The 25,683-nt window shown below is 47.2% G+C and overlaps 1 protein-coding gene across 1 annotated transcript in view; it reads right to left on the bottom strand.

Annotated features, from left to right (window-relative positions):
* The window catches only part of LOC134934192 (uncharacterized), a 110,131-nt gene that overhangs the window by 28,286 nt on the left and 56,162 nt on the right, over positions 1-25,683 (bottom strand). The window contains exon 3 of the mRNA XM_063929682.1: positions 1,431-1,751. Within this exon, the coding sequence (XP_063785752.1) occupies positions 1,431-1,751 (321 nt within the window). The remainder of the gene's footprint in view (positions 1-1,430; positions 1,752-25,683) is intronic.

Raw genomic sequence — 25,683 nt, 5'->3', positions numbered from 1 at the left:
TGTATCTAGCACTGTATCCTACCTGCACTGTATCTAGCACTGTATCCAACCTGCACTGTAACCTACACTGTATCCAACACACACTCTGACCTGCACTGTATCTGACCCAAACTGTATCCCGCACTGTATCCTACCTGCACTGTATCTAGCACTGTATCCTACCTGCACTGTAACCTACACTGTATCCAACACACACTCTGACCTGCACTGTATCCGACCCAAACTGTATCCCGCACTGTATCCTACCTGCACTGTATCTAGCACTGTATCCTACCTGCACTGTATCTAGCACTGTATCTGACCTTGCGCTGTAGCCAACACACACTATATCCAACCCGCACTCTGGCCTTCACTGTATCCAACCCACACTGTATCCGACCTGCCTTATATCCACCTGCACTGTGTCTGACGTGCATTGTACCCGACCAGCACTTTAACCTGGTCACTTATTACCCAATCTTGTGACTTAGGGCCTTATTTAGGTTTGTTAGCAAACCAAAAAAGCACACTGATGGGAAAAACCATGTGCACTGCAGATGGGGCAGATATAACATGTGCAGAGAGAGTTAGATTTGGGTGGGTTATTTTGTTTCTGTGCAGGGTAAATACTGGCTGCTTTATTTTTACACTGTAATTTAGATTTCAGTTTAAACACACCCCACCCAAATCTAACTCTATCTGCACATGTTACATCTGCCTCCCCTGCAGTGCACATGTTACATTTGCCCCACCTGCACTATATATGGTTTTGCCCAGTTGTGTGCTAACAAACCTGAATAAGGCCCTTATGGGCCCTACACACTGGCCAATTTGCCACCGAGGTGGCCGACGGCCGACGGCCGATACAGCCGACGGGCAACTGGGACCGGAGGGGGGGGGGGGGTTGACTCCCTGGCGTCACCCGATTCCATATCTCTGCATGCTAATATGGACAATATTGTCCTTATTGGATTGCGGGTGTAAACGACCCAGCACCAACTATAAACGAGCGCGGGACGCGCATCATTCATCGTTTGTGCCTTCACACTGAAAGATATGAACAATTTCTCATTAATTACTGAACGAGATTGTTCATATAGGGCGCACGCATCGGCCAGTGTGTGGGGCCCTTTAGTTTGCAAATCGCATTCTGTGTTTTATGTCACAAAGGAAAGGGTATATACAGTATTAGACATTATCTTGCATGGCGATGGTTGCTCCTATCAGACCTGCCCTGTGTACTCTTTCTTCAGCCTTGCTAGTTTTCCCTGCACCTCTTTACTCAGTTTTGCGTCTCAATTTGCAAACAGTGTACCTACAGTAGGTACTTAGGATTAGTGCTTTGGTGTGGCTAAGTTGCAATGTCGAAGGCTTGATAGATGTGGCTATCTGGTGTGATTTGAGGATAGATGTACAGTATGTGGACACATCTGTATGTGTAACATACTTACGTAGAATTAGAAGTTGTGTTCCAGTCTCTCTCTGTGCAGAACGTGGCCCATCACCAGTAGAGAAGTCAATGGAAAGGCAGTACCAGCCTTGGTGGGAGGAATTAACGTGGTTGATTGAGAATAAAATATTGGGGCTCGTGGTGCAGTTAATGTCATAGCTGTTACTGCCACATCCAGTGTCCTCTCTATCCCACCGCACACGACAGGCCGTCACATTAAGACTCGGATTGTTCTTGGTTTTTAATCGAGAGAGAAGAGTCACCGTGTCTCCAGCGAGAGCAGGGATAAACGGTGGCTGCTCCAGAATCCCCTCATCCGCACCTGAGACACAAAGCAAAGACACATGTAATATAGCGGAGATGAACAAAGGAAGACATAGTGGTGTAACTCCAGTACAGTATATTGTACATATATTGTCCTACTGCTGTTGAAGTCCTTTGCTCATTATACTCAGCCACGGGCAAGCAGGCTTTTTGCCCGGACCTTTGCTGCCCAGACGGCACCGCCACCGTGGAAAGAGCCGCATACTAATCCCCCCCCCCCCCCCCCGGCTACAGCAGGCACCATTAGCTCTGTGGGCGTCTGCTGCAGCCAGCGTCGCTGGCTGACACTAATTGACCCCTAGTGTCTGTGCGGCGCTGCTATGGGAGAGATGTCATGACGTATCTCCCATAGTAGAGAGGAGCCAGTGGTCGGAGACGGAGGGCCGCACAGCAGGAGCGGTAAGTATTGGGTGTTTGTTTTTTTTGTGTGTGTGTGCGGCGCTACTGGGGCCCATCTAGTGGGGGCACTGGCACAGCTACAGGGGTACAGCTAGGGGGCATAGTTACTGGGGGCACTGGCACAGCTACAGGGGCACAGCTAGGGGACACAGCTACTGGGGTCACTGGCACAGCTACAGGGGGCACAACTACTGGGGGCACTCGCACAACTAAAGGGGTCACAACTGCTGGGGGCACAACTACAGGGGGCACAGTTACAAGGGGCACAGCTAGGGGGCACAGCTACAGGGGGCACAGCTACTGGGGGCAAAGCTACAAGGGGCACAGCTACAGGGGGCAAAGCTACAGGAGTCACAACTACTGGGGGCACTGCTACTGGGGGCACTGCTACAGGGGGGCACAGATAAAGGGGCCACAACTACTGGCGGCACTGCTACAGGGGGGCAAAGCTACTGGGGGCACAGATAAAGGGGCCACAACTACTGGGGGCACTGCTACAGATGGCACAGCTTCTGGGGGGCACAACTACTGGGGGGGGGGCAAATCTACTGGGGCTACAGCTACAGGGGGGTACAAGTACAAGGAGATAACTGTGGCCATATCCCTATTTTACCGGGGGGGGGGCACACTGCAGGAAACTTTGGCCCTGGGCGCCACAAGGTCTAGAACCAGCCCTGATTATACTGTACAATCAAATAAACCAAGAGAAGTAGAGAATACATTAAACACCTCTCTAAGGTGCCAAATATGTTACAAATTTGAGTAAAGGAATCAATGTAACAATTCTTAATATTCAGTATTCTGGAATCTCAGTTGCTCCAGGCATGAATCACATCAGACAATGCTTCCTTGGAAATGCAAATTGTTAATAGTTCTATCCAATACGTCAAGTCTTGTCTAATTGATTGCACTCTAGGGGCTAATTCAGACCTGATCGCTCGCTAGGGTTTTTCTGCAGTCCTGCGTTCGCATAGTCGCCGGTCTAAACTGCGCATGCGTATGCACCGCAATGCACCGGAGCATCGCACGGGTACAAAACAGATGGCCGCTCAGTGATGGGTTTGTGTGAAGGATCCATTCGCACGGGCGTTCGTAAAGGAGATTGACAAGAAGAGGGCGTTTTTGGGTGTCAACTGACCGTTTTCTGGGAGTGTTTGGAAAAACGCAGGCGTGCCCATGCGTTTGCAGGGAGGGTTCCTGGCGTCAATTCCAGTCCTGGACAGGCTGAAGTGATCGCAGCGGCTGAGTAAGTCCTGGTCTGCGCTGAGACTGCACAAAATCTGCTTGTACCGCTCGGCTGCACACTTGCAAAGCGAAATACACTCCCCTATGGGCAACGACTCTCTGCTCGCAGCAGTGCAAAAAAAACCCTAGCGAGCAAACAGGTCTGAATTAGGCCCGAGGTTAGCTAACGACGAGGCCAATTAGCTCTTCTTGAAGTACTCAGAGTAGAGGTTTACATATTATATGTATCACCTGTCCGTCTCTCCCCACCCCCTAGATTGTGATCTACTTGGAGCAGGGCCCTGCTCCCTCCTGTTCTCACAGCCCTGTTCTCTTGCACGTAAATTACAGCTCTCTCCTACATAGCGAACGTCTGTACCCACATCTCCCCTCGCTCGTTACTGTATATCTCTTCCAGTGGCTGCCCGCCCCCAGTACTACGTCTCCTTTTCTTCCTTACATCTCTAGTGTGTACTGAGAACTGTGGAGCCAATTGTTACCTGTGCTCTGTTTTAGTGTTTCAGTTACTGTAATGTTATGTTCTGTTATGTATTGTTCTAATGTCTGCCGCATGTACGCCGTTGCCAAACACTTGTGTGAATAATGACAGGAGCTGTTTAGTTGGTACTATCGAAGTCGAAAATATTATAGGCACTATCATCACGTACAAAGTAGTGATGAGCGGGTTCGGTTCCTCGGAATCCGAACCCGCCCGAACTTCAGCTTTTTTTACACGGGTCCGAGCGACTCGGATCTTCCCGCCTTGCTCGGTTAACCCGAGCGCGCCCGGACGTCATCATCCCACTGTCGGATTCTCGCGAGGCTCGGATTCTATCGCGAGACTCGGATTCTATATAAGGAGCCGCGCGTCGCCGCCATTTTCACACGTGCATTGAGATTGATAGGGAGAGGACGTGGCTGGCGTCCTCTCCGTTTATAGAGAAGAGAGTAGAGAGTTAGAGACACTATTTACTAATTTTGGGGAGCATATTAGGACTGGAGTACTACTACTTGCTGATAGTGTGACCAGTGACCATTGACCACCAGTTTAATTAATCCGTTCTCTGCCTGAAAAAAAACGATACACAGTGTGACACAGTCACATACCATATCTGTGCTCAGCCTCAGTGTGCTGCATCATCATATGTAATACTGTATATCTGACTGTGCTGAGTGCTCACTGCTCACACAGCTTAATTGTGGGGGAGACTGGGGAGCAGTTAGAGCAGGAGTACATAAATAATATATTTTAAGTACAGTGCACACTTTTGCTGCCAGAGTGCCACACTGCCAGTGTGACTGACCAGTGACCACACTGACCACCAGTATATTGTGATTGTCTGCTTAGGACTCGGAGTACTACTTGCTGATAGTGTGACCAGTGACTGACCACCAGTTTAATTAATCCGTTCTCTGCCTGAAAAAAAACGATACACAGTGTGACACAGTCACATACCATATCTGTGCTCAGCCCAGTGTGCTGCATCATATGTAATACTGTATATCATTATCTGACTGTGCTGAGTGCTCACTGCTCACACAGCTTAATTGTGGGGGAGACTGGGGAGAAGTTATAGCAGGAGTACATATTTTAAGTACAGTGCACACTTTTGCTGCCAGAGTGCCACTGCCAGTGTGACTGACCAGTGACCACTGACCACCAGTATATTGTGATTGTCTGCTGACCACCAGTATATTGTGATTGTCTGCCTGAAAAAGTTAAACACTCGTCGTGTGGTGTTTTTATAAACGCATTCTGCTGACAGTGTCCAGCAGGTCCGTCATTACATAATATATACCTGTCCGGCTGCAGTACTAGTGATATATATATATTTTAATTTTATCTCATTATCATCCAGTCTATATTAGCAGCAGACACAGTACGGTAGTCCACGGCTGTAGCTACCTCTGTGTCGGCAGTCGCTCGTCCATCCATAATTGTATACCACCTACCCGTGTTTTTTTTTTTTTTCTTTCTTCTTGATACTAGTAGCTTACTTTAGGAGTCTGCAGTGCTGAGCTGACAGTGTCCAGCAGGTCCGTCATTACATAATATATACCTGTCCGGCTGCAGTACTAGTGATATATATATATTTTAATTTTATCTCATTATCATCCAGTCTATACTAGCAGCAGACACAGTACGGTAGTCCACGGCTGTAGCTACCTCTGTGTCGGCAGTCGCTCGTCCATCCATAATTGTATACCACCTACCCGTGGTTTTTTTTTTTTTCTTCTTGATACTAGTAGCTTACTTTAGGAGTCTGCAGTGCTGAGCTGACAGTGTCCAGCAGGTCCGTCATTACATAATATATACCTGTCCGGCTGCAGTACTAGTGATATATATATATTTTAATTTTATCTCATTATCATCCAGTCTATATTAGCAGCAGACACAGTACGGTAGTCCACGGCTGTAGCTACCTCTGTGTCGGCAGTCGCTCGTCCATCCATAATTGTATACCACCTACCCGTGGTTTTTTTTTTTTCTTCTTGATACTAGTAGCTTACTTTAGGAGTCTGCAGTGCTGAGCTGACAGTGTCCAGCAGGTCCGTCATTACATAATATATACCTGTCCGGCTGCAGTACTAGTGATATATATATATTTTAATTTTATCTCATTATCATCCAGTCTATATTAGCAGCAGACACAGTACGGTAGTCCACGGCTGTAGCTACCTCTGTGTCGGCAGTCGCTCGTCCATCCATAATTGTATACCACCTACCCGTGGTTTTTTTTTTTTCTTTCTTCTTGATACTAGTAGCTTACTTTAGGAGTCTGCAGTGCTGAGCTGACAGTGTCCAGCAGGTCCGTCATTACATAATATATACCTGTCCGGCTGCAGTACTAGTGATATATATATATTTTAATTTTATCTCATTATCATCCAGTCTATATTAGCAGCAGACACAGTATGGTAGTCCACGGCTGTAGCTACCTCTGTGTCGGCAGTCGCTCGTCCATCCATAATTGTATACCACCTACCCGTGGTTTTGTTTTTTTTTTTCTTTCTTCTTGATACTAGTAGCTTACTTTAGGAGTCTGCAGTGCTGAGCTGACAGTGTCCAGCAGGTCCGTCATTACATAATATATAGCTGTCCGGCTGCAGTACTAGTGATATATATATATTTTAATTTGATCTCATTATCATCCAGTCTATATTAGCAGCAGACACAGTACGGTAGTCCACGGCTGTAGCTACCTCTGTGTCGGCAGTCGCTCGTCATCCATAAGTATACTAGTATCCATCCATCTCCATTGTTTACCTGAGGTGCCTTTTAGTTGTGCCTATTAATATATGGAGAACAAAAATGTTGAGGTTCCAAAAATAGGGAAAGATCAAGATCCACTTCCACCTCATGCTGAAGCTGCTGCCACTAGTCATGGCCGAGACGATGAAATGCCATCAACGTCGTCTGCCAAGGCCGATGCCCAATGTCTTAGTACAGAGCATGTAAAATCCAAAACACCAAATATCAGTAAAAAAAGGACTCAAAAATCTAAAAGAAAATTGTCGTCGGAGAAGCGTAAACTTGCCAATATGCCATTTACCACACGGAGTGGCAAGGAACGGCTGAGGCCCTGGCCTATGTTCATGGCTAGTGGTTCAGCTTCACATGAGGATGGAAGCACTCAGCCTCTCGCTAGAAAAATGAAACGACTCAAGCTGGCAAAAGCACAGCAAAGAACTGTGCGTTCTTCGAAATCCCAAATCCACAAGGAGAGTCCAATTTTGTCGGTTGCGATGCCTGACCTTCCCAACACTGGACGTGAAGAGCATGCGCCTTCCACCATTTGCACGCCCCCTGCAAGTGCTGGAAGGAGCACCCGCAGTCCAGTTCCTGATAGTCAGATTGAAGATGTCAGTGTTGAAGTACACCAGGATGAGGAGGATATGGGTGTTGCTGGCGCTGGGGAGGAAATTGACCAGGAGGATTTTGATGGTGAGGTGGTTTGTTTAAGTCAGGCACCCGGGGAGACACCTGTTGTCCGTGGGAGGAATATGGCCATTGACATGCCTGGTGAAAATACCAAAAAATCAGCTCTTCGGTGTGGAGGTATTTCAACAGAAATGCGGATAACAGGTGTCAAGCCGTGTGTTGCCTTTGTCAAGCTGTAATAAGTAGGGGTAAGGACGTTAACCACCTCGGAACATCCTCCCTTATACGTCACCTGCAGCGCATTCATAATAAGTCAGTGACAAGTTCAAAAACTTTGTGCGACAGCGGAAGCAGTCCACTGACCAGTAAATCCCTTCCTCTTGTAACCAAGCTCGCGCAAATCACACCACCAACTCCCTCAGTGTCAATTTCCTCCTTCCCCAGGAATGCCAATAGTCCTGCAGGCCATGTCACTGGCAATTCTGACGAGTCCTCTCCTGCCTGGGATTCCTCCGATGCATCCTTGCGTGTAACGCCTACTGCTGCTGGCGCTGCTGTTGTTGCTGCTGGGAGTCGATGGTCATCCCAGAGGTGAAGTCGTAAGACCACTTTTACTACTTCCACCAAGCAATTGACTGTCCAACAGTCCTTTGCGAGGAAGATGAAATATCACAGCAGTCATCCTGCTGCAAAGCGGATAACTGAGGCCTTGGCATCCTGGGTGGTGAGAAACGTGGTTCCGGTATCCATCATTACTGCAGAGCCAACTAGAGACATGTTGGAGGTACTGTGTCCCCGGTACCAAATACCATCTAGGTTCAATTTCTCTAGGCAGGCGATACCGAAAATGTACACAGACCTCAGAAAAAGAGTCACCAGTGTCCTAAAAAATGCAGCTGTACCCAATGTCCACTTAACCACGGACATGTGGACAAGTGGAGCAGGGCAGGCTCAGGACTATATGACTGTGACAGCCCACTGGGTAGATGTATGGACTCCCGCCGCAAGAACAGCAGCGGCGGCACCAGTAGCAGCATCTCGCAAACGCCAACTCTTTCCTAGGCAGGCTATGCTTTGTATCACCGCTTTCCAGAATACGCACACAGCTGAAAACCTCTTACGGCAACTGAGGAAGATCATCCCGGAATGGCTTACCCCAATTGGACTCTCCTGTGGATTTGTGGCATCGGACAACGCCAGCAATATTGTGTGTGCATTAAATCTGGGCAAATTCCTGCACGTCCCATGTTTTGCACATACCTTGAATTTGGTGGTGCAGAATTATTTAAAAAACGACAGAGGCGTGCAAGAGATGCTGACGGTGGCCAGAAGAATTGCGGGACACTTTCGGCATACAGGCACCACGTACAGAAGACTGGAGCACCACCAAAAACGCCTGAACCTGCCCTGCCATCATCTGAAGCAGGAGGTGGTAACGAGGTGGAATTCAACCCTCTATATGCTTCAGAGGTTGGAGGAGCAGCAAAAGGCCATTCAAGCCTATACAACTGAGCACGATATAGGAGGTGGAATGCACCTGTCTCAAACGCAGTGGAGAATGATTTCAACGTTGTGCAAGGTTCTGCAACCTTTTGAACTTGCCACACGTGAAGTCAGTTCAGACACTGCCAACCTGAGTCAGGTCATTCCCCTCATCAGGCTTTTGCAGAAGAAGCTGGAGACATTGAAGGAGGAGCTAAGACAGAGTGATTCCGCTAGGCATGTGGGACTTGTGGATGGAGCCCTTAATTCGCTTAACAAGGATTCACGGGTGGTCAATCTGTTGAAATCAGAGCACTACATTTTGGCCACCGTGCTCGCTCCTAGATTTAAAACCTACCTTGGATCTCTCTTTCCGGCACACACAAGTCTGCTGGGGTTCAAAGACCTGCTGGTGAGAAAATTGTCAAGTCAAGCGGAACGCGACCTGTCAATATCTCCTCCTTCATATTCTCCCGCAACTGGGGGTGCGAGGAAAAGGCTCAGAATTCCGAGCCCACCCGCTGGCGGTGATGCAGGGCAGTCTGGAGCGACTGCTGATGCTGACATCTGGTCCGGACTGAAGGACCTGACAACGATTACGGACATGTCGTCTACTGTCACTGCATATGATTCTCTCCCCATTGAAAGAATGGTGGAGGATTATATGAGTGACCGCATCCAAGTAGGCACGTCAGACAGTCCGTACGTATACTGGCAGGAAAAAGAGGCAATTTGGATGCCCTTGCACAAACTGGCTTTATTCTACCTAAGTTGCCCTCCCACAAGTGTGTACTCCGAAAGAGTGTTTATTGCCGCCGCTCACCTTGTCAGCAATCGGCGTACAAGGTTACATCCAGAAAATGTGGAGAAGATGATGTTCATTAAAATGAATTATAATCAATTCCTCCGTGGAGACATTGACCAGCAGCAATTGCCTCCACAAAGTACACAGGGAGCTGAGATGGTGGATTCCAGTGGGGACGAATTGATAATCTGTGAGGAGGGGGATGTACACGGTGATATATCGGAGGATGATGATGAGGTGGACATCTTGCCTCTGTAGAGCCAGTTTGTGCAAGGAGAGATTAATTGCTTCTTTTTTGGTGGGGGTCCAAACCAACCCGTCATTTCAGTCACAGTCGTGTGGCAGACCCTGTCACTGAAATGATGGGTTGGTTAAAGTGTGCATGTCCTGTTTAAACAACATAAGGGTGGGTGGGAGGGCCCAAGGACAATTCCATCTTGCACATCTTTTTTCTTTAATTTTTCTTTGCGTCATGTGCTGTTTGGGGAGTGTTTTTTGAAGGGCCATCCTGCGTGACACTGCAGTGCCACTCCTAGATGGGCCAGGTGTTTGTGTCGGCCACTAGGGTCGCTTAGCTTACTCACACAGCTACCTCATTGCGCCTCTTTTTTTCTTTGCGTCATGTGCTGTTTGGGGAGTGTTTTTTGGAAGGGCCATCCTGCGTGACACTGCAGTGCCACTCCTAGATGGGCCAGGTGTTTGTGTCGGCCACTAGGGTCGCTTAGCTTACTCACACAGCTACCTCATTGCGCCTCTTTTTTTCTTTGCGTCATGTGCTGTTTGGGGAGTGTTTTTTGAAGGGCCAGCCTGCGTGACACTGCAGTGACACTCCTAGATGGGCCAGGTGTTTGTGTCGGCCACTAGGGTCGCTTAGCTTACTCACACAGCTACCTCATTGCGCCTCTTTTTTTCTTTGCGTCATGTGCTGTTTGGGGAGTGTTTTTTTAAGGGCCATCCTGCGTGACACTGCAGTGCCACTCCTAGATGGGCCAGGTGTTTGTGTCGGCCACTAGGGTCGTTTAGCTTACTCACACAGCTACCTCATTGCGCCTCTTTTTTTCTTTGCGTCATGTGCTGTTTGGGGAGTGTTTTTTGAAGGGCCAGCCTGCGTGACACTGCAGTGCCACTCCTAGATGGGCCAGGTGTTTGTGTCGGCCACTTGGGTCGTTGAGCTTAGTCACACAGCTACCTCATTGCGCCTCTTTTTTTCTTTGCGTCATGTGCTGTTTGGGGAGTGTTTTTTGGAAGGGCCATCCTGCGTGACACTGCAGTGCCACTCCTAGATGGGCCAGGTGTTTGTGTCGGCCACTTGGGTCGCTGAGCTTAGTCACACAGCTACCTCATTGCGCCTCTTTTTTTCTTCTTTGCGTCATGTGCTGTTTGGGGAGTGTTTTTTGGAAGGGCCATCCTGCGTGACACTGCAGTGCCACTCCTAGATGGGCCAGGTGTTTGTGTCGGCCACGGGTCGCTTAGCTTAGTCATCCAGCGACCTCGGTGCAAATTTTAGGACTAAAAATAATATTGTGAGGTGTGAGGTGTTCAGAATAGACTGAAAATGAGTGGAAATTATGGTTTTTGAGGTTAATAATACTTTGGGATCAAAATGACCCCCAAATTCTATGATTTAAGCTGTTTTTTAGGGTTTTTTGAAAAAAACACCCGAATCCAAAACACACCCGAATCCGACAAAAAAAATTCGGTGAGGTTTTGCCAAAACGCGTTCGAACCCAAAACACGGCCGCGGAACCGAACCCAAAACCAAAACACAAAACCCGAAAAATTTCCGGTGCTCATCACTAGTACAAACACCACACAGATGGCCTTCGTGCGGGTGCTTGTTCTGCCGTGTGTGCGCATACTCACAAGCTACGTATAATCGCTTGCGCGGTCTTGCGCGTTAGCGCGTGGTATGAGTAATTACGGTAGCATATGCATTCACATGGAAAAAGCCACAAAGACATATCTCATATTTAATTCACATAGCATATAATTTACACATAGTCTACATGCACCACACCAGCAAGTTACATTTGTTTAAACGGTACAACAACAGAGGGATTTGACTTTACAGGATATGAGGGGACAGAATTAGGTTAGGAGGTGGTGTTTTGTATCCAGCTGTACAGTATTTTGAGAGCAATATTCCGAAAGAAGTTTGCAGAAGATAGCACGCTCCTGCGCATAGATATGTGCAGGAACAGAATATTAATATCACACTGTATTTACTGTACTCTGATATTCGGCGGAAACCCAGTGGATCACACCTGCAAGTGCACCTTGACCAGGCATTGCCCACCTATTCAAACCGACCTATGATTCCTCCTGTACTGTAAATGACCAGGCCTTTGACCTATGGTGAAGAGATTACAGATTCCATTGTTTCATGATTTGGACTAATGTATAAAAGCCACGCTGCCTGGCCAGTCAAACACATTCTCTGAAGGTCATCTTTCCACATAGACTGACGACCGGAATCGGGTGGCGCTGGCGAACAAACGTATATATCCATTGATTGTAGCCTCTTCTCTTATTGTGATTGTATTATTGTTGTAACCCCTTTTAGTAAATAACTGTTGGTGGGTCGGATCCCAACATATTTAAATACAATTGGTGTCGTGTCCCTTTCCTACTAGGGGTTATAGAGTGTATTCCGCATCACGTGTAGCTACTCTGTGCTTACAGCGTGACGGCGTGCGCACGCAACATGTACGCATCTGTTAGGGGTTACACACACATGCGCGTAGCGGCCTGCACAAATATAAATGAAAGGTATTGCTTTTTCTTCTTGAAAGTTAATCAGCATTAACAATTGGGGGCTCCTCCGGTTCATCCCACTCACAGACTTGCAGGCCATAATGGACTTTGATCTATCAGCAAAGGGTGGAGACGCATGTTAAATAACCTTTGCATTGTGCTAAAACCAGTTTGTGCTGTTAGATCACGTCTGTTCTGTCTAGTCTTAGAGATGCAGTTGTTGTTATCCGAAGGACACAGGAAAAACACAGTTTAAAATTTGTGTGTCAATTTTTGGCGCGAAAAGTGTACACAAAGCGTACAGATACTTTGCATACTCTCTCACATATCGTTGCCATAGGTTAACAGTCATTTTAGGTCTGTGTGAAATTGGATACATTTGTCTGCTATATATATATATTAGAAATAGTGTATTAAGGGTGTACTTGTAAAACGCGAAACGCAGTTTCGGCCTAAAACGTTTTAGGTTTACACTCAAAAGAAGATCACCTTTGGGGGTGACTTCCGGCGAGCGTACGGAGTGAGTGTGTTGTGTTAGTGAGTAATAGTAGTTTTATTGCTCACATTTATCGAGATTGTGTGGTTTAAGTGAATTGCGAACGCACGTTTTGTACACGTGGTATGGAATGTGAGGACAGTGTACAGAAGCGTGCACGTGGTGCAGGGTCGCACATGTGGCGTAGAGGCATGCACGGTCGCGTGTTTACGCAAGATTGCGTAGAGTTGCGGGCGCAAGATATAACCACATTATAGCTGTTCAATTTAAGGTGGGAATACATTTAATACTGTAGCACATAACTATCCGATTTCAAAAGCAGATTACCTTAATATTTTGTTTAAACTGTACTACCTCTGGGTTAAAGTAGCCGATCAAAGGGAGTGACATTTTTCTGTATAGAAAAACACTGTGTCTGTGTGAGCTGAAAGTGGGAGTGAACGGTTGTTGGACCCAGAAATCGAGATCTCGTGGTGACACCAAGTAAGTAGAGGCTTGGTGGCGTGAGGCGGCTGACTTACTTTAATACAAATAGAGAAATACGCAAATTGTATGGAGATTTGCAAAGGAGCGTGATATAGAATTGTGCATTGTGAAGTTTAGAATTGTGAATTGAAGTAAAGGTTTTGTGTTACGCTCCGGCTGAGAAGCGCAGCTTGTCGATTCGACTCCAGTGGTCGTAGGGCGGATAGGTAACAAGTACCTGTATGCTGTGTGATTGGACCGCGCGTTTGTGGGTGTGATACGTGGCACAAAGTGATACCCTTTTGCGAGCTTTTGCATAAACTATGGTATCATTAGTGCCGTGTAGAGCATACGCAAGCGTGATTTGTGTATAAGCAAAAAAAGGGAAGTTTTCGCTGGTCTCTCAGGAAAATCTTCAACGGTAGATATTCACTGGAAAAGGTAAGTTACTCCTAAAACTTCCAGTGAATAGGAAACCAGATAGGGTCCTCACAGGGTACGCGGTGTTCACTATTGGAGTGAGTCGTGGTATGTCAGCGGAGAAGGAGCGGGTGGTAGTGCTCTGAGAAGTTTCACCATCTTTTTGTTGTGCAGTTGAGTATTGCGTTTAAAAAGTCTGTGATGGAATCCAATTGCACAAGCGAGGGGCGTTCAGCAGCCAGAGGTCAGGCTGGAGACTTGCGGCCCAAAGTGTCCGCAAGGTTTATTATAAGTGGGAAATATGGTCCACCACACGCAGAGGCTTTTTGCGAAGAATGGGTGTGTATGACTGCTGAAGATAGGGCATCATTCCCTAGGGTGGTCAGCTTTGAACCAGAGGTACTGCAGAGCATAAGGATTAGAATATGTCTGATCAAATCTAGAAAACAGAGGATCAGGCATACCGACTGTTTAAATCTGTGGCAGCAATAGGGGGAGATGCAAAGAGAACTGGCTCGCACAGCAGGTTCCAATCCTAACAGGAAAGCAATTGCGAGCGCACCACCACCGCCATATGTCGATGGGGAGAAATTGGCTACAACCAATGGTGCATTGGTAAAGGATAACAAAATGATTCATCAATGTGTTAACCCTAACCCTTGCCAGTTGTATCCCATTTTGAATTTTCTACAAGGTTGTGACGAGGATGATGAGCCCAGCACAATATCGGCACCCTCTTCAGCAGCCACCATACAGGATACACAGGTGGGCACGGCCCAACCACCAAGAGTAGTAGCGATACCCCCCAGTGGAGGGGTGAGTGAGGTTGTGTCCACCGGTAAGTACGGCACCATACACTATGCTGAGACAATAGCTCCCCGTATTATACAGTCAAACAAAAAGGATGTGGTTGAGTTAAATCCAGTCACGGTGATTGCAGTCCCCAATGGGAAGACTAATAATCAGGGAGTAACCCCCATCAGGAACATTGCAATGCATTGTCCTTGGTCCCGATCAGAACTGAGATCGATTATATCAGAATTCCCCGATCACAGAAAAGATCTAGTCGGATGCCAGAAATTTATTAAAGAATTGGGCAATGCCCATGAGCCCACAAATAACGATTGGCGAACAGTGCTACGAGTGAGTTTACCCTCAAACATTGACATCCCAAAATTCATAACTGATTGTAAATTAGATGTAGAGGTGCCTCTCACTGATAAGTACAATCAGGAGAATGTAAGGCAAATTAACATACAATTAGGAGTGTATTTCCCCACTGTTGTTAAATGGAACAAAATTTTCTCCATAAGACAGAAGGACAGTGAAATGGTATCCGAGTATTTCCATAGAGGACTGCAGGAAATGGCTAGATACACTGGGATAGAGGATATTAAAGAGAATGCCAACCACAGGGAAGTAGCTGTCTGTGTACTAATGGATGGATTAAAGGAGGCACTGAGAATGAGGGTACCTCCTTTAATCTAATTAGAGGGTGTCTAATTGGAGCGGTATCTCGGTGGCTGTGCTAAGAGAGTCCGCCATCGAGCATTATCGTAACATCAGTAAACACAGGGAGTCGCAAGGGGATAAACTGATGCTGATAAGTATACAGGCACTTACAGGAAAGTCCCATCAGCCTAAACCCCAGACCCCTGATGGTAAGCCACGATCAACAACATGTTATCTTTGCAAGAGGGAAGGGCATTACGCAAGGGAGCTTAGAAGTAGCGGGACACATAACGTATACAGACCCCCTAGACCTGAATACAAACCACGCTACCAGACACATTACTGGGATCAGGGACCACATAGAAGGGATTATGAGCCGCATAGAGGGGAAACAAGGAGGTACCCACCCAGGAGGGACTGGCAGGCCCCCGAAAACTCACATTTATCCCCCTTACATATTGCAGCTGCCAATGCCCAGCGGGAGGGTCCCACTACACAATAGAGGTTAGGACACACCAGTAATCTGCAGCCAGTGAAATTGATTGCTGGCCTTGGTAGTGAACCTGAGGTCATGTTTGATGTAGCTGGTGTAGCGTTACCCTTTCTTGTAGATACAGGGGCGGCCAGATCAGTGTTAAATTCCACAAGTGTAATGACCACAGGAAAAATGATTTTGGCAATGGGAGTGACAAGAAAGGTGCAGCAATACCCTTTGAGTAGACCTGCAGAGATTACGATAGGGCCCTTGCAAACCAAGCATTCTTTCCTGCTGGCTGCATCGACTCCGACTAATCTACTTGGCAGAGACCTATTGTGTAAAATGCGGTGCGTCATACACTGTACCCCTGAGGGGGTATTCTTAGATATACCTGAGAACTATGCACAAGAAGTGCAAGATATATTAGACACCCCTCAAAGGCTAATGTTGCACTCTACTGTTATAGACACGTGTCCATCAAAGGTAGAGGAAATGATCTTGCAAATACCGGGTTCCCTTTGGACCAAAGATGGACAGGACACTAGGTTGATGGCGAATATAGCCCCAGTAGCAGTAGAAGTAAAAGATGGCAGGATAGCTCCAAAAATTCCCCAGTATCCTCTGAAGCCAGAGGTAGAATTAGAAGTGTACCCCATCATAGAATAGCTGCTACAGCAGGTCATCCTAGTCAGGACGTCCAGCACAGCCAATAGTCCCATCTTCCCTGTGAAAAATAGTGGGGGGAGGGGTTACCAGCTAGTGCAGGATCTAAGGGGGATAAACAAGATAGTTGAGAGTCAATTCCCCGTAGTGACCAATCCAGCTGTCATCCTAATGCAGTTTCCCTCAACCTCAAAATTCTTCACTGTCATTGATCTCTGTTCTGCTTTCTTTTCTGTCCCTCTCCACTCTGACAGCCAATACCTCTTTGCCTTCACTTACAGGGGAGTACAGTACACTTGGGCTCGTCTCCCCCAAGGTTTCATTGACAGCCCAAGTATTTTCTGCCAGGCCTTACATGACTGCTTGCAATCTTTTCAACCTAAGAGTGGGTCAGTGCTAATACAGTATTTTGATGACTTGTTGTTGTGCTCTGGCAGACACTAAACAACTACTGTTTCATCTCTCCCAGACAGGACACAAGGTATCAAAGGATAAGTTGCAGTTGTGTCGGGCTAAGTTTAAATACCTGGGGCATTGCTTGACGCAGGGACTTAAGCACCTGACCACTGACCGAATACAGGCCATCCGCGACATGACCCTGACACAAACTCAGCAACAGATACGCACTTTCCTTGGAATGTGTGGGTACTGTCGGAACTGGATTCCAGGGTTCTTTATACTGTCACTACCGCTGCAAGAAATGGTCTCCTCAAATAAACCAGAACGGGTCTCTCACACAGATGAGTCCAAAGTGGCGTTTGAGAGACTTTGACTAATACGGTACTGAAAATGCTGGGTGCGTGGCAGGAGTCTTAACACAGAAACATGGTGATGCCAGCAGACCGGTAGCCTACTACAGTGCACAGTTGGACACTATAGCACAGTCTCTCCCCACTTGCTTGCAAAGCGTTGCAGCCATAGCTATCCTGGTAAGTAAAAGTGAGGATGTAGTGTTAGGACACGACTTGACCATCCATACACCTCATGCAGTATCAGCCTTGCTAAACTCCACCCAAACCAGACATATCTCATCTGCTCGGTTTACAAGGTGGGAACTATCACTGATAGCCCCTGTAAACATCACCATTAAGAGGTGCAGCTCACTAAATCCTGCAACTTACTTGCCAAGTGTGCCTGGTCATGCACAAAGGGTGGAGGATGAGAACGATGGTGAAGAAGGATATAATGCAGATACTGATACGCATGATTGTATGGAATACCTGAACCAAACTTTCACTGTGAAACCTGACATTAGTGACAACTAACTGGAAGGAGTAGACTTCACCTACTAAACTGACGGTAGTTGCCACAGACAGACGGAATCGGGAGACCTGTGCACCGGATATGCAGTTGAAGATGATGAAGGTATTATAGAAGCTGAACCCCTTGGCCCACCACACTCAGTACAAGTCGCTGAGCTAGTAGCAGTGACCAGAGAATGTAAGTTGGCAAAGGGTAAGTCAGCTAATATATACATGGATTCTAGGTATGCCTTCGGAGTGGTTCATGATTTTGGGGCCCTGTGGCACCTCAGAAATTTCATTACGGCAGCTGGCACACCTGTAGCGCATGCGTCTTACATCAAAAGGCTCTTGACCGCAATGCAGGAACCGGACAGAGTGGCTGTTATCAAGTGTAAAGCACACACTTACAACCAAGACCCAATTTCACTTGGGAACAGCCAAGCAGATGAAGCTGCAAAATCAGCAGCAAGCACTACCATACAGACGAACATCACATCATTGATGACATTTAACACAGTTAACATGCAACAGTTAATTGAAATGCAAAATTTGTGTTCCCTACAGGAAAAGGCAGTCTGGAAGGCGAAGGAATATGGTCAGGAGTCCTTGGGACTTTGGACAGATGGACACGGTAATCCCAAGGCCCCCAGAGCATACCTCCCAAGTTTAGCTGAGGCGGCACACGGTCTGACTCATCTAGGTAGACAAGATATGTGCAAACTGGTAAGACCCTACTGGTGTGCACCAGGATTCTCTTCTCATGCAGGTAAGAGAGACATGTCTTACTTGCTTGAGGAAGAATATTGGTAAGGCAATACCAACAGAGCCATCGTATATCCCTCCTACAGACGGACCATTTCAGGTAATACAAATCGACTTCATACAGTTACCACCCTGTAGGAATTTAAAATATGTGTTAGTATGTACTGATGTGTTTTCAAACTGGGCAGAAGCATTCCCTGCTGCCATAAATACTGCTGTGTTCACTGCAAAGAAAATCATGCAGGAATTTGTGTGCAGATATGGTATCCCTAGAATGATTGAAAGTGACAGGGGTACCCATTTTACAGGTGAAGTCTTTCAGGTCATGTGCAAACTGATCGGTATTAATAGCAACTGCATACTCCGTACCGGCCACAGGCAAGTGCGAAGGTGGAGAGAATGAACAGCACTATTAAGAATAAGCTGAGAAAATTGATGGCTGAAACTGGATTGTTGTGACCAGAGGCCTTACCATTAGTGTTGTACAGCATCAGAACCACTCCCAGGTCACCGCTTAACTTATCACCCTTCAAAGTTCTTTTTGGTCGACAACCTCATGTAATGATAGACCCCTGGATGATTTGAAGTACAATAACGAAATAACTGCAATATTTCGTTAGGATGAACCAGCAACTGAGAAATCAACAAAGGAATCTTAAGCTGGCGATTCCTGACCTACCAAGCAGCAATTGTCATGACATTGAGCCTGGGGATTATGTGATGATTTTTTATGCTCAGGTTGCCTCGTAGACAGGTGGGAAGGACTGTATCAAGTTTTGTTGACCAGCACGACAGCACTAAAGGTTGCAGAGAGAGAGAGACTTTGGTCCACTCCTCCCACTGCAAGAAGGTTGCTGACCTGGAGAAAACTTGTGACAAAGAGCAAGGTGAAGAGAACCTCGTATCACTAGAGAATTTGTTCCGGGAAAGCTGAGAGGCAGGACTGTTGAATGGCACCTGAGCGCGGATAACAACAAGATCAAAGACGGTTGTCGTACCATTTTTCTCCCCCCCCCCCACTGCATTTTTCCTCTTATTCCCCTTCTTATTTTTCCTTTTTTGCTCCTTAACGAAATGGATCTACCGCAAGAGACTGTTTCTGTTTTTTCTGGTGACTCTGTTTTTGATCAGGAAAATCTGTTTTTGTGAGGGTCCCAGAGACATCGAGCAAGGATCTGGAATGGGTTCTAATGGTGAGTATGGATTTGTAGGATCTCAGGAGCAGCACATTACTCTAGTAAAGGTTGGTATCAGTAAGCGATCTTGTAGTCACGAAGCTCGGAGGCACTGTGAAGGGTTATTGTCTGATGAATATTGTGTATGTAGAAATTGCGAAAACATAGTCGAAGATGGATGCATCCAGAGATGTCAGTCAAACAATAATATTGACACTGGCTGACATCCTTTTAGTGAGTATGGTCTTAAACCAAACTGAATGCTGGGTGTGCTCCCAAGTACCTGAAGGATAGACTAAGTCGGGATTAGTGCCATATCCTTTAACAATAGATGAGGTACTCGAATTATGGGGTGGTAGACCGGTGGACAAGAAATTCAATATATCTAGGCCTCCTAGCTTGAAGCTCTACCAGTACCACGTAGATAGGTCACTTTTATGTTTTAATGTGTCCAATTTCTGGAAACCAGGAAATTGGGAAGTGACTTTTGAGAAACCAGACAATGACCTTTTCACAGAGAGCTGATAATATTCCTATCAATTCTGAACTTGTACACAAGATAGCCACAAGTAGGAGGTACTTTTGGTATAGGTATACACGTGGGATCAAAACCATGTGGGTTGGAAAAGTATCGCAGAGGTATTGTGCCCACATCATCCAGCCTGATACTTGTACTGAGCAAATTAGAGAACTAGGGATTGGGTTCTATATAAGGTGTCATGTCTAGCAAAGTTTGAGGATCCGGCAGCTGAGATTTGCCCGAGGAGGTAGCAGGCTGTGAATGAACCAGATGAGGGGGCTGGATATAGTTCCTTCGCATGGGACATGGAGCAATGAAGAACGTAGTCGGGGTTTGAGAGTCAATGGAAAGTATTTATTATGTAAAGGGCTGAGGAAGAGAACCGAGTTTGGAGAACGATGGTTAAAGACTTGGCTGGAGGCGAAGAACTGTGGACTGTGATTTGAAAGACGAGACTGTAGATGATGAACTGTGGAACTGTGGATGGTGGTTGAAGATGTGGCTGGAGACAAGGACTGTGGATTTTGGTTTGGAAAACGAGGCTGAAGATAATAATCTGCAGGCTATGGTCAGTGGTATAAAGGCGTGGCTAGTGAAGGAGATATGTGGAGTGTGGCTTGAAAGACGAGACAGAAGACCCGGGGCCGACTGTGCCCAGAGAGTCTTACTGGACCGGGTTTTCCAGGAGCGCTTCCACAGGCAATAGCAGGCTAGAAACGTCAGGGCTGCAGCAGCAACAGAGAACCGACCAAGCAGGATCAGGAGGAACCAGAATAAAGCAGGAATCCTGGGAGCACATGTAAAACACCTACAACAGGGTTGTAACTTGAAGCACTGGTATCCCTATCCTAAACCAGCCCCCTTTTATAGGGAGAGCTTCCCCTGGATTGGCTGGAAGAAACAGGAAACCGGAACTATGCTTAAAACTTGGTCTCCAACATGGCGGCGCCCAGTAATGCAGACCTTTTTGCAAAGCCACATTGCTCACTGCCCCTGGTCTCCTAGCAACAGCTCAGCAAGAGCGACCCGCCGTAGCGGCGTCCCGCCATCAAGAGCGGACCCCCTCACTGCCGCTACTGCTGCCCATGGATCTGGCGAAGCAGCCCACCTCCACCACTGCCCACACATCGCCAAGGAAGCCAGGCCCGCGGCCCCAGCATACCGGTAAGACTCCGGACGCTGACATAAGGAAGATGTGTGATATGGTGTTGTTACATTTTGTCCTTTATGTTCTCCCAGATGATGCATATGTGGGAGGAAAGCGTACAAGTGGCTCACTCCGAGCTCTGAAGGGTTGTGCTATATTGGTAGAGTACTAACAGAGGTCATCACCATAACACACGATAAAATGAAAGACATTCACCGCAACGCTCAGATTCCTTATATTCATACCCATTATGAACACATCATCAAGAGACACCTCATAGATAGGAAAGAGCACGCAGCCTCTGATTTGATCCATGAATCCACCAGGATTCAGTTCCTTCTCGCATTAGATATCACCCGTACTGCCAGAGGAACTATAAACTATAGGTATATCCATGCGCTAGCGAACTTGATAGATAATATCACTGAGATGTATGACGACTGTCACAACTGAGGCCTGGAGACCGTGACTGGGAGCCTCAATTGTAGGGGCTGACGGGTATTTGAACTTAGGAGGAGCTATGTGACTCCTGGACATGCGTATTGACAGTAGCAATAAATGCCCGAGGGCGTGACCACGACAACTGGGAATTCCTTAAGTGCTTTTATTAAATAAAAAGTCAAATAACGTGCAAAAGAATAATAGAAAGTCACACGTGATAATTAGGTTCACAATCGGTAAAGGCCAGTAACCTGGAATATGGAAGAAAGTCCTGTAAACAATAAATGAGGCTGGGGTTCACTGGAAGATGAGGAATGAAGCTGGGGTTTGCTGGAAGATGAGGAATGAAGCTGGAGTACGCAGGAACTGAAGAATGAAGGATGATTACTGCAAAGCAAAAGTTCAAACACAGGAATCCAAAGTAGGCTGTAGGGGGTTAACACTGGAGAGTTGGGTTACACAGCAGAGTATAATCACCAGGGAAGTCAGGCTGGTTTGCAGAATGGAATTGCAGGAGAAAGTCTGTAGTGAAGCTTGTAGGCTGGAAACACTGTTGACAATGAAAGCACTGACATCTATCTGGCCCAGACACAGGATACTTATACCTGCAGCTATGCAGGCATTGGCTGGGCAATTATGCAGATTTCAGAGCCAGTAGATTGGAGGAACTGGAACATGTGATTGCATCCAACATGGCTGCGCTCATGCTGGAAGTAAGATGGAAAACCTGGTTTGGAACACAATGTGGAAACATAGTAGTAATGGCGGCTCCGGCCGCAGAGGACAGGAGACGCCAAACAACAAGTGCATGCTGAGACACGTGGAAGGCAGCGGAGGCCGCGGCAGGCATGAGACATTACACTGGTAAGTCCGTATACTGGAAACACAGGGCGTACAACCAGAAGGGAGATAGTGTCTCAGTACTCGGATCGTGACAGTACCCCCCCTTTTAGGAGTGGCCCCAGGACACTTCTTAAGTTTACCTGGCCATCTGGAATGAAACTTCTGGATGAAGACTTGTGCCAACTTGGAAGTGGGGAATCCATGACAGAATCCATCGAGGAATGAACCCACGGACGATGAGGAACAGACAAGGAATCCAGTTGCCTAGTGGGTGACTGGCGGGATACTTTGTGCTGGGCAGATTTTGGGCAGGACGCCCCAAATTCAGCAATGTCCTTTTTTAGGGTCGGCCACCAATTTGACCTGGAAACGAATTTTAAGGTCTTGCGTATGCCGGCGTGTCTGGCAAAGCGGGACGAATGTGCCCGATGCAAGAGCTTCCTCCTGAAAGCCGGCTTCACTAAATTTTTCCCTGGTGGGGGCATAGAGTCCATCCTCACTGCGGAGAACGCCACTGGATCAATAATACAATGCTTGACAGTAGACTCAGACTCATTTTCTTGCTCCCAGGAGCGGGGAAGGGCATCAGCCTTGTGATTCGGTGACCCTGGACATAACTGTAGTTTGGAGTCTTGGCACGGAGGAGACGGGACATCAGAAGACTTGTAGGAGGATATGCGAACTGGAAGCTCTTTTTGGAGACAGATCTCTGAGCAGGAAGGACCCCATGCCAGGATACGGGTCGACTTCCAATCCACTTGAGGATTATGCAGACGTAGCCATGGAAGGCCTAGGACCACAGGATGGGTGGCCCTGGGGATAACCTGGAAAGAAAGAAATTCTGTATGCTGATCCCCTACCTTCAGACGGATAGGTAGAGTCTTGGAGGTAATCACCGCATCAGGAATCCTACTGCCGTCCACGGCAGTTAAAGATATCGGTGATGACAGTCTTTCAGTGGGTAGAGACCACTGCTTAACGAACCTCTCTGTAATAAAGTTTCCGGCTGCTCCAGAATCCAATAAGGCAGTGAGATTCTTAGTATGCTGAGCCACCTGCAGAGAAACGGAGAGATTGCAGTTACTTGGAAATGGAGAGAAATTCGTCACTCCTAGCTGGTCTTGTCCTTGGTGGGCTAGAACTTGAGGTTGTCCCGGACGCTTGGGACAGGACTTGATAACGTGACAAGATTCGGCACAATACAAACAGAGACGCTCAGCAAGACGTCTACTACGCTCTGCCTGAGATAAACGAGAGCGACCTATCTGCATAGGTTCCTCCCTAGACGGAGATGGCTGACGAGGAATGGAACCCGTAGGAATCCTGGGAAATGTGGATCTTCCTCGTTCAACAGCCCTTTCACGGAACTGTAAATCGACCTTAGTGCAGAGGGAAATTAGCTCATTTAATGTTAAAGGCAAGTCTCTAGCAGCAAGCTCATCTTTGATACGCTCGGATAGCCCTCCCCAGAAGGCTGCATAAAGAGCGTCATCATTCCAGGAGACTTCAGATGCCAAGGTCTGGAATTGCACCAAATACTGATCGACAGTTCGCGTCCCCTGACGCAGTCGAAGGATCTCTGACGAAGCGGATGTCACTCGACCTGGCTCATCGAAAATTCATCTGAACGTTGCCACGAAGTTAGCATAGGATGACAACAGAGCATCAGACCTTTCCCATATAGGTGAGGCCCAGTCCAGAGCAGAACCAGTGAGTAGAGAAATAAGGTACGCCACCTTAATGCGGTCAGTAGGGAAACTGCTGGGTTGTAATTCAAATTGGATCTCGCACTGGTTTACCCTGCAGGGGAGGAGAGGTCCTGGAGACAGCGAACAACATGGCCTTGAGCATCCTGCTGACGTTCAAGGCGGATTGCCAGTTCTTGTATCAGCCTAATCGCTTGGGCCTGGTCTGCGGCTGGATCCATATGGTCAGTGCTTACTGTCACAACTGAGGCCTGGAGACCGTGACTGGGAGCCTCAGTTGTAGGGGCTGACGGGTATTTGAACTTAGGAGGAGCTATGTGACTCCTGGACATGCGAATTGACTGTAGCAATAAATGCCCGAGGGCGTGACCACGACAACTGGGAATTCCTTAAGTGCTTTTATTAAATAAAAAGTCAAATAACGTGCAAAAGAATAATAGAAAGTCACACGTGATAATTAGGTTCACAATCGGTAAAGGCCAGTAACCTGGAATATGGAAGAAAGTCCTGTAAACAATAAATGAGGCTGGGGTTTGCTGGAAGATGAGGAATGGAGCTGGGGTTCGCTGGAAGATGAGGAATGATGCTGGAGTGCGCAGGAACTGAAGAATGAAGGATGATTACTGCAAAGCAAAAGTTCAAACACAGGAATCCAAAGTAGGCTGTAGGGGGTTAACACTGGAGAGTTGGGTTACACAGCAGAGTGTAATCACCAGGGAAGTCAGGCTGGCCTGCAGAATGGAATTGCAGGAGAAAGTCTGTAGTGAAGCTTGTAGGCTGGAAACACTGTTGACAATGAAAGCACTGACATCTATCTGGCCCAGACACAGGATACTTATACCTGCAGCTATGCAGGCATTGGCTGGTGTTAGGGTCTCCTGCCCTGTGCTGCCACGTCGTCATGGCAACCGGGAGACAAGTGCTAGCGGAGTAACCTGAGCGCAGCTGATACTCCGGTTCGGGTCTTTTGCTGTGCAGTGGTTACAGGCTCTGTGCACGGCAGGGGATCCGGTGCTGGTTTTTGTGCTCACAGTCTGTGAGGTCTGAGTGGGCGTGGACAGCACCTGCTTTATAAGGCCTCTTCTCAGGTTAAGCAGATGCTGCTGAATCTTTGTTGGTTAGTCAATTCCTGAAAGTCAGCCAGTACTGTGTAGCTTTGTATTAGTTGTTGCTTACTGCAAATAGGCCTGGGGATTTGGTACTACACTCTGCCAATCCAGACCTAGCAGTAAGACTGGAGTCAGTCGTTTAGCTTGCTGGGGTTCTTTTACTACTCTGTGAACTTAGCAAGTTTGCGGCTGTATTCTAAGACTTGCCTGCCTAAATCATGTCTCACTGTGCAAGGTGTCAGGTGTCAGTTTAGTGGCAGTAAGCTGAACCTGTACACTGCAAGTGAGAATTAGGATTGTGGAGATTCTCCTTGTGTCTATCATTCCATCTCTGACCAAGGAGTTTACTGCCACACCCGTTGGTAACCCTTTAGGGTTTTGCTGTTGCCCTCAGCAACAGCATTTCGGGTTCTCTACGTATTAAAACACAACATCTTGCTTTTCCCATCTGAGCATTACTAA

Source organism: Pseudophryne corroboree, chromosome 6, assembly GCF_028390025.1.
Source record: "Pseudophryne corroboree isolate aPseCor3 chromosome 6, aPseCor3.hap2, whole genome shotgun sequence".
Classification (NCBI taxonomy): Eukaryota; Metazoa; Chordata; class Amphibia; order Anura; family Myobatrachidae; genus Pseudophryne; species Pseudophryne corroboree.
Note: the sequence above shows the minus strand (reverse complement) of the source record. Positions and strands in the feature narration are given on the sequence as shown.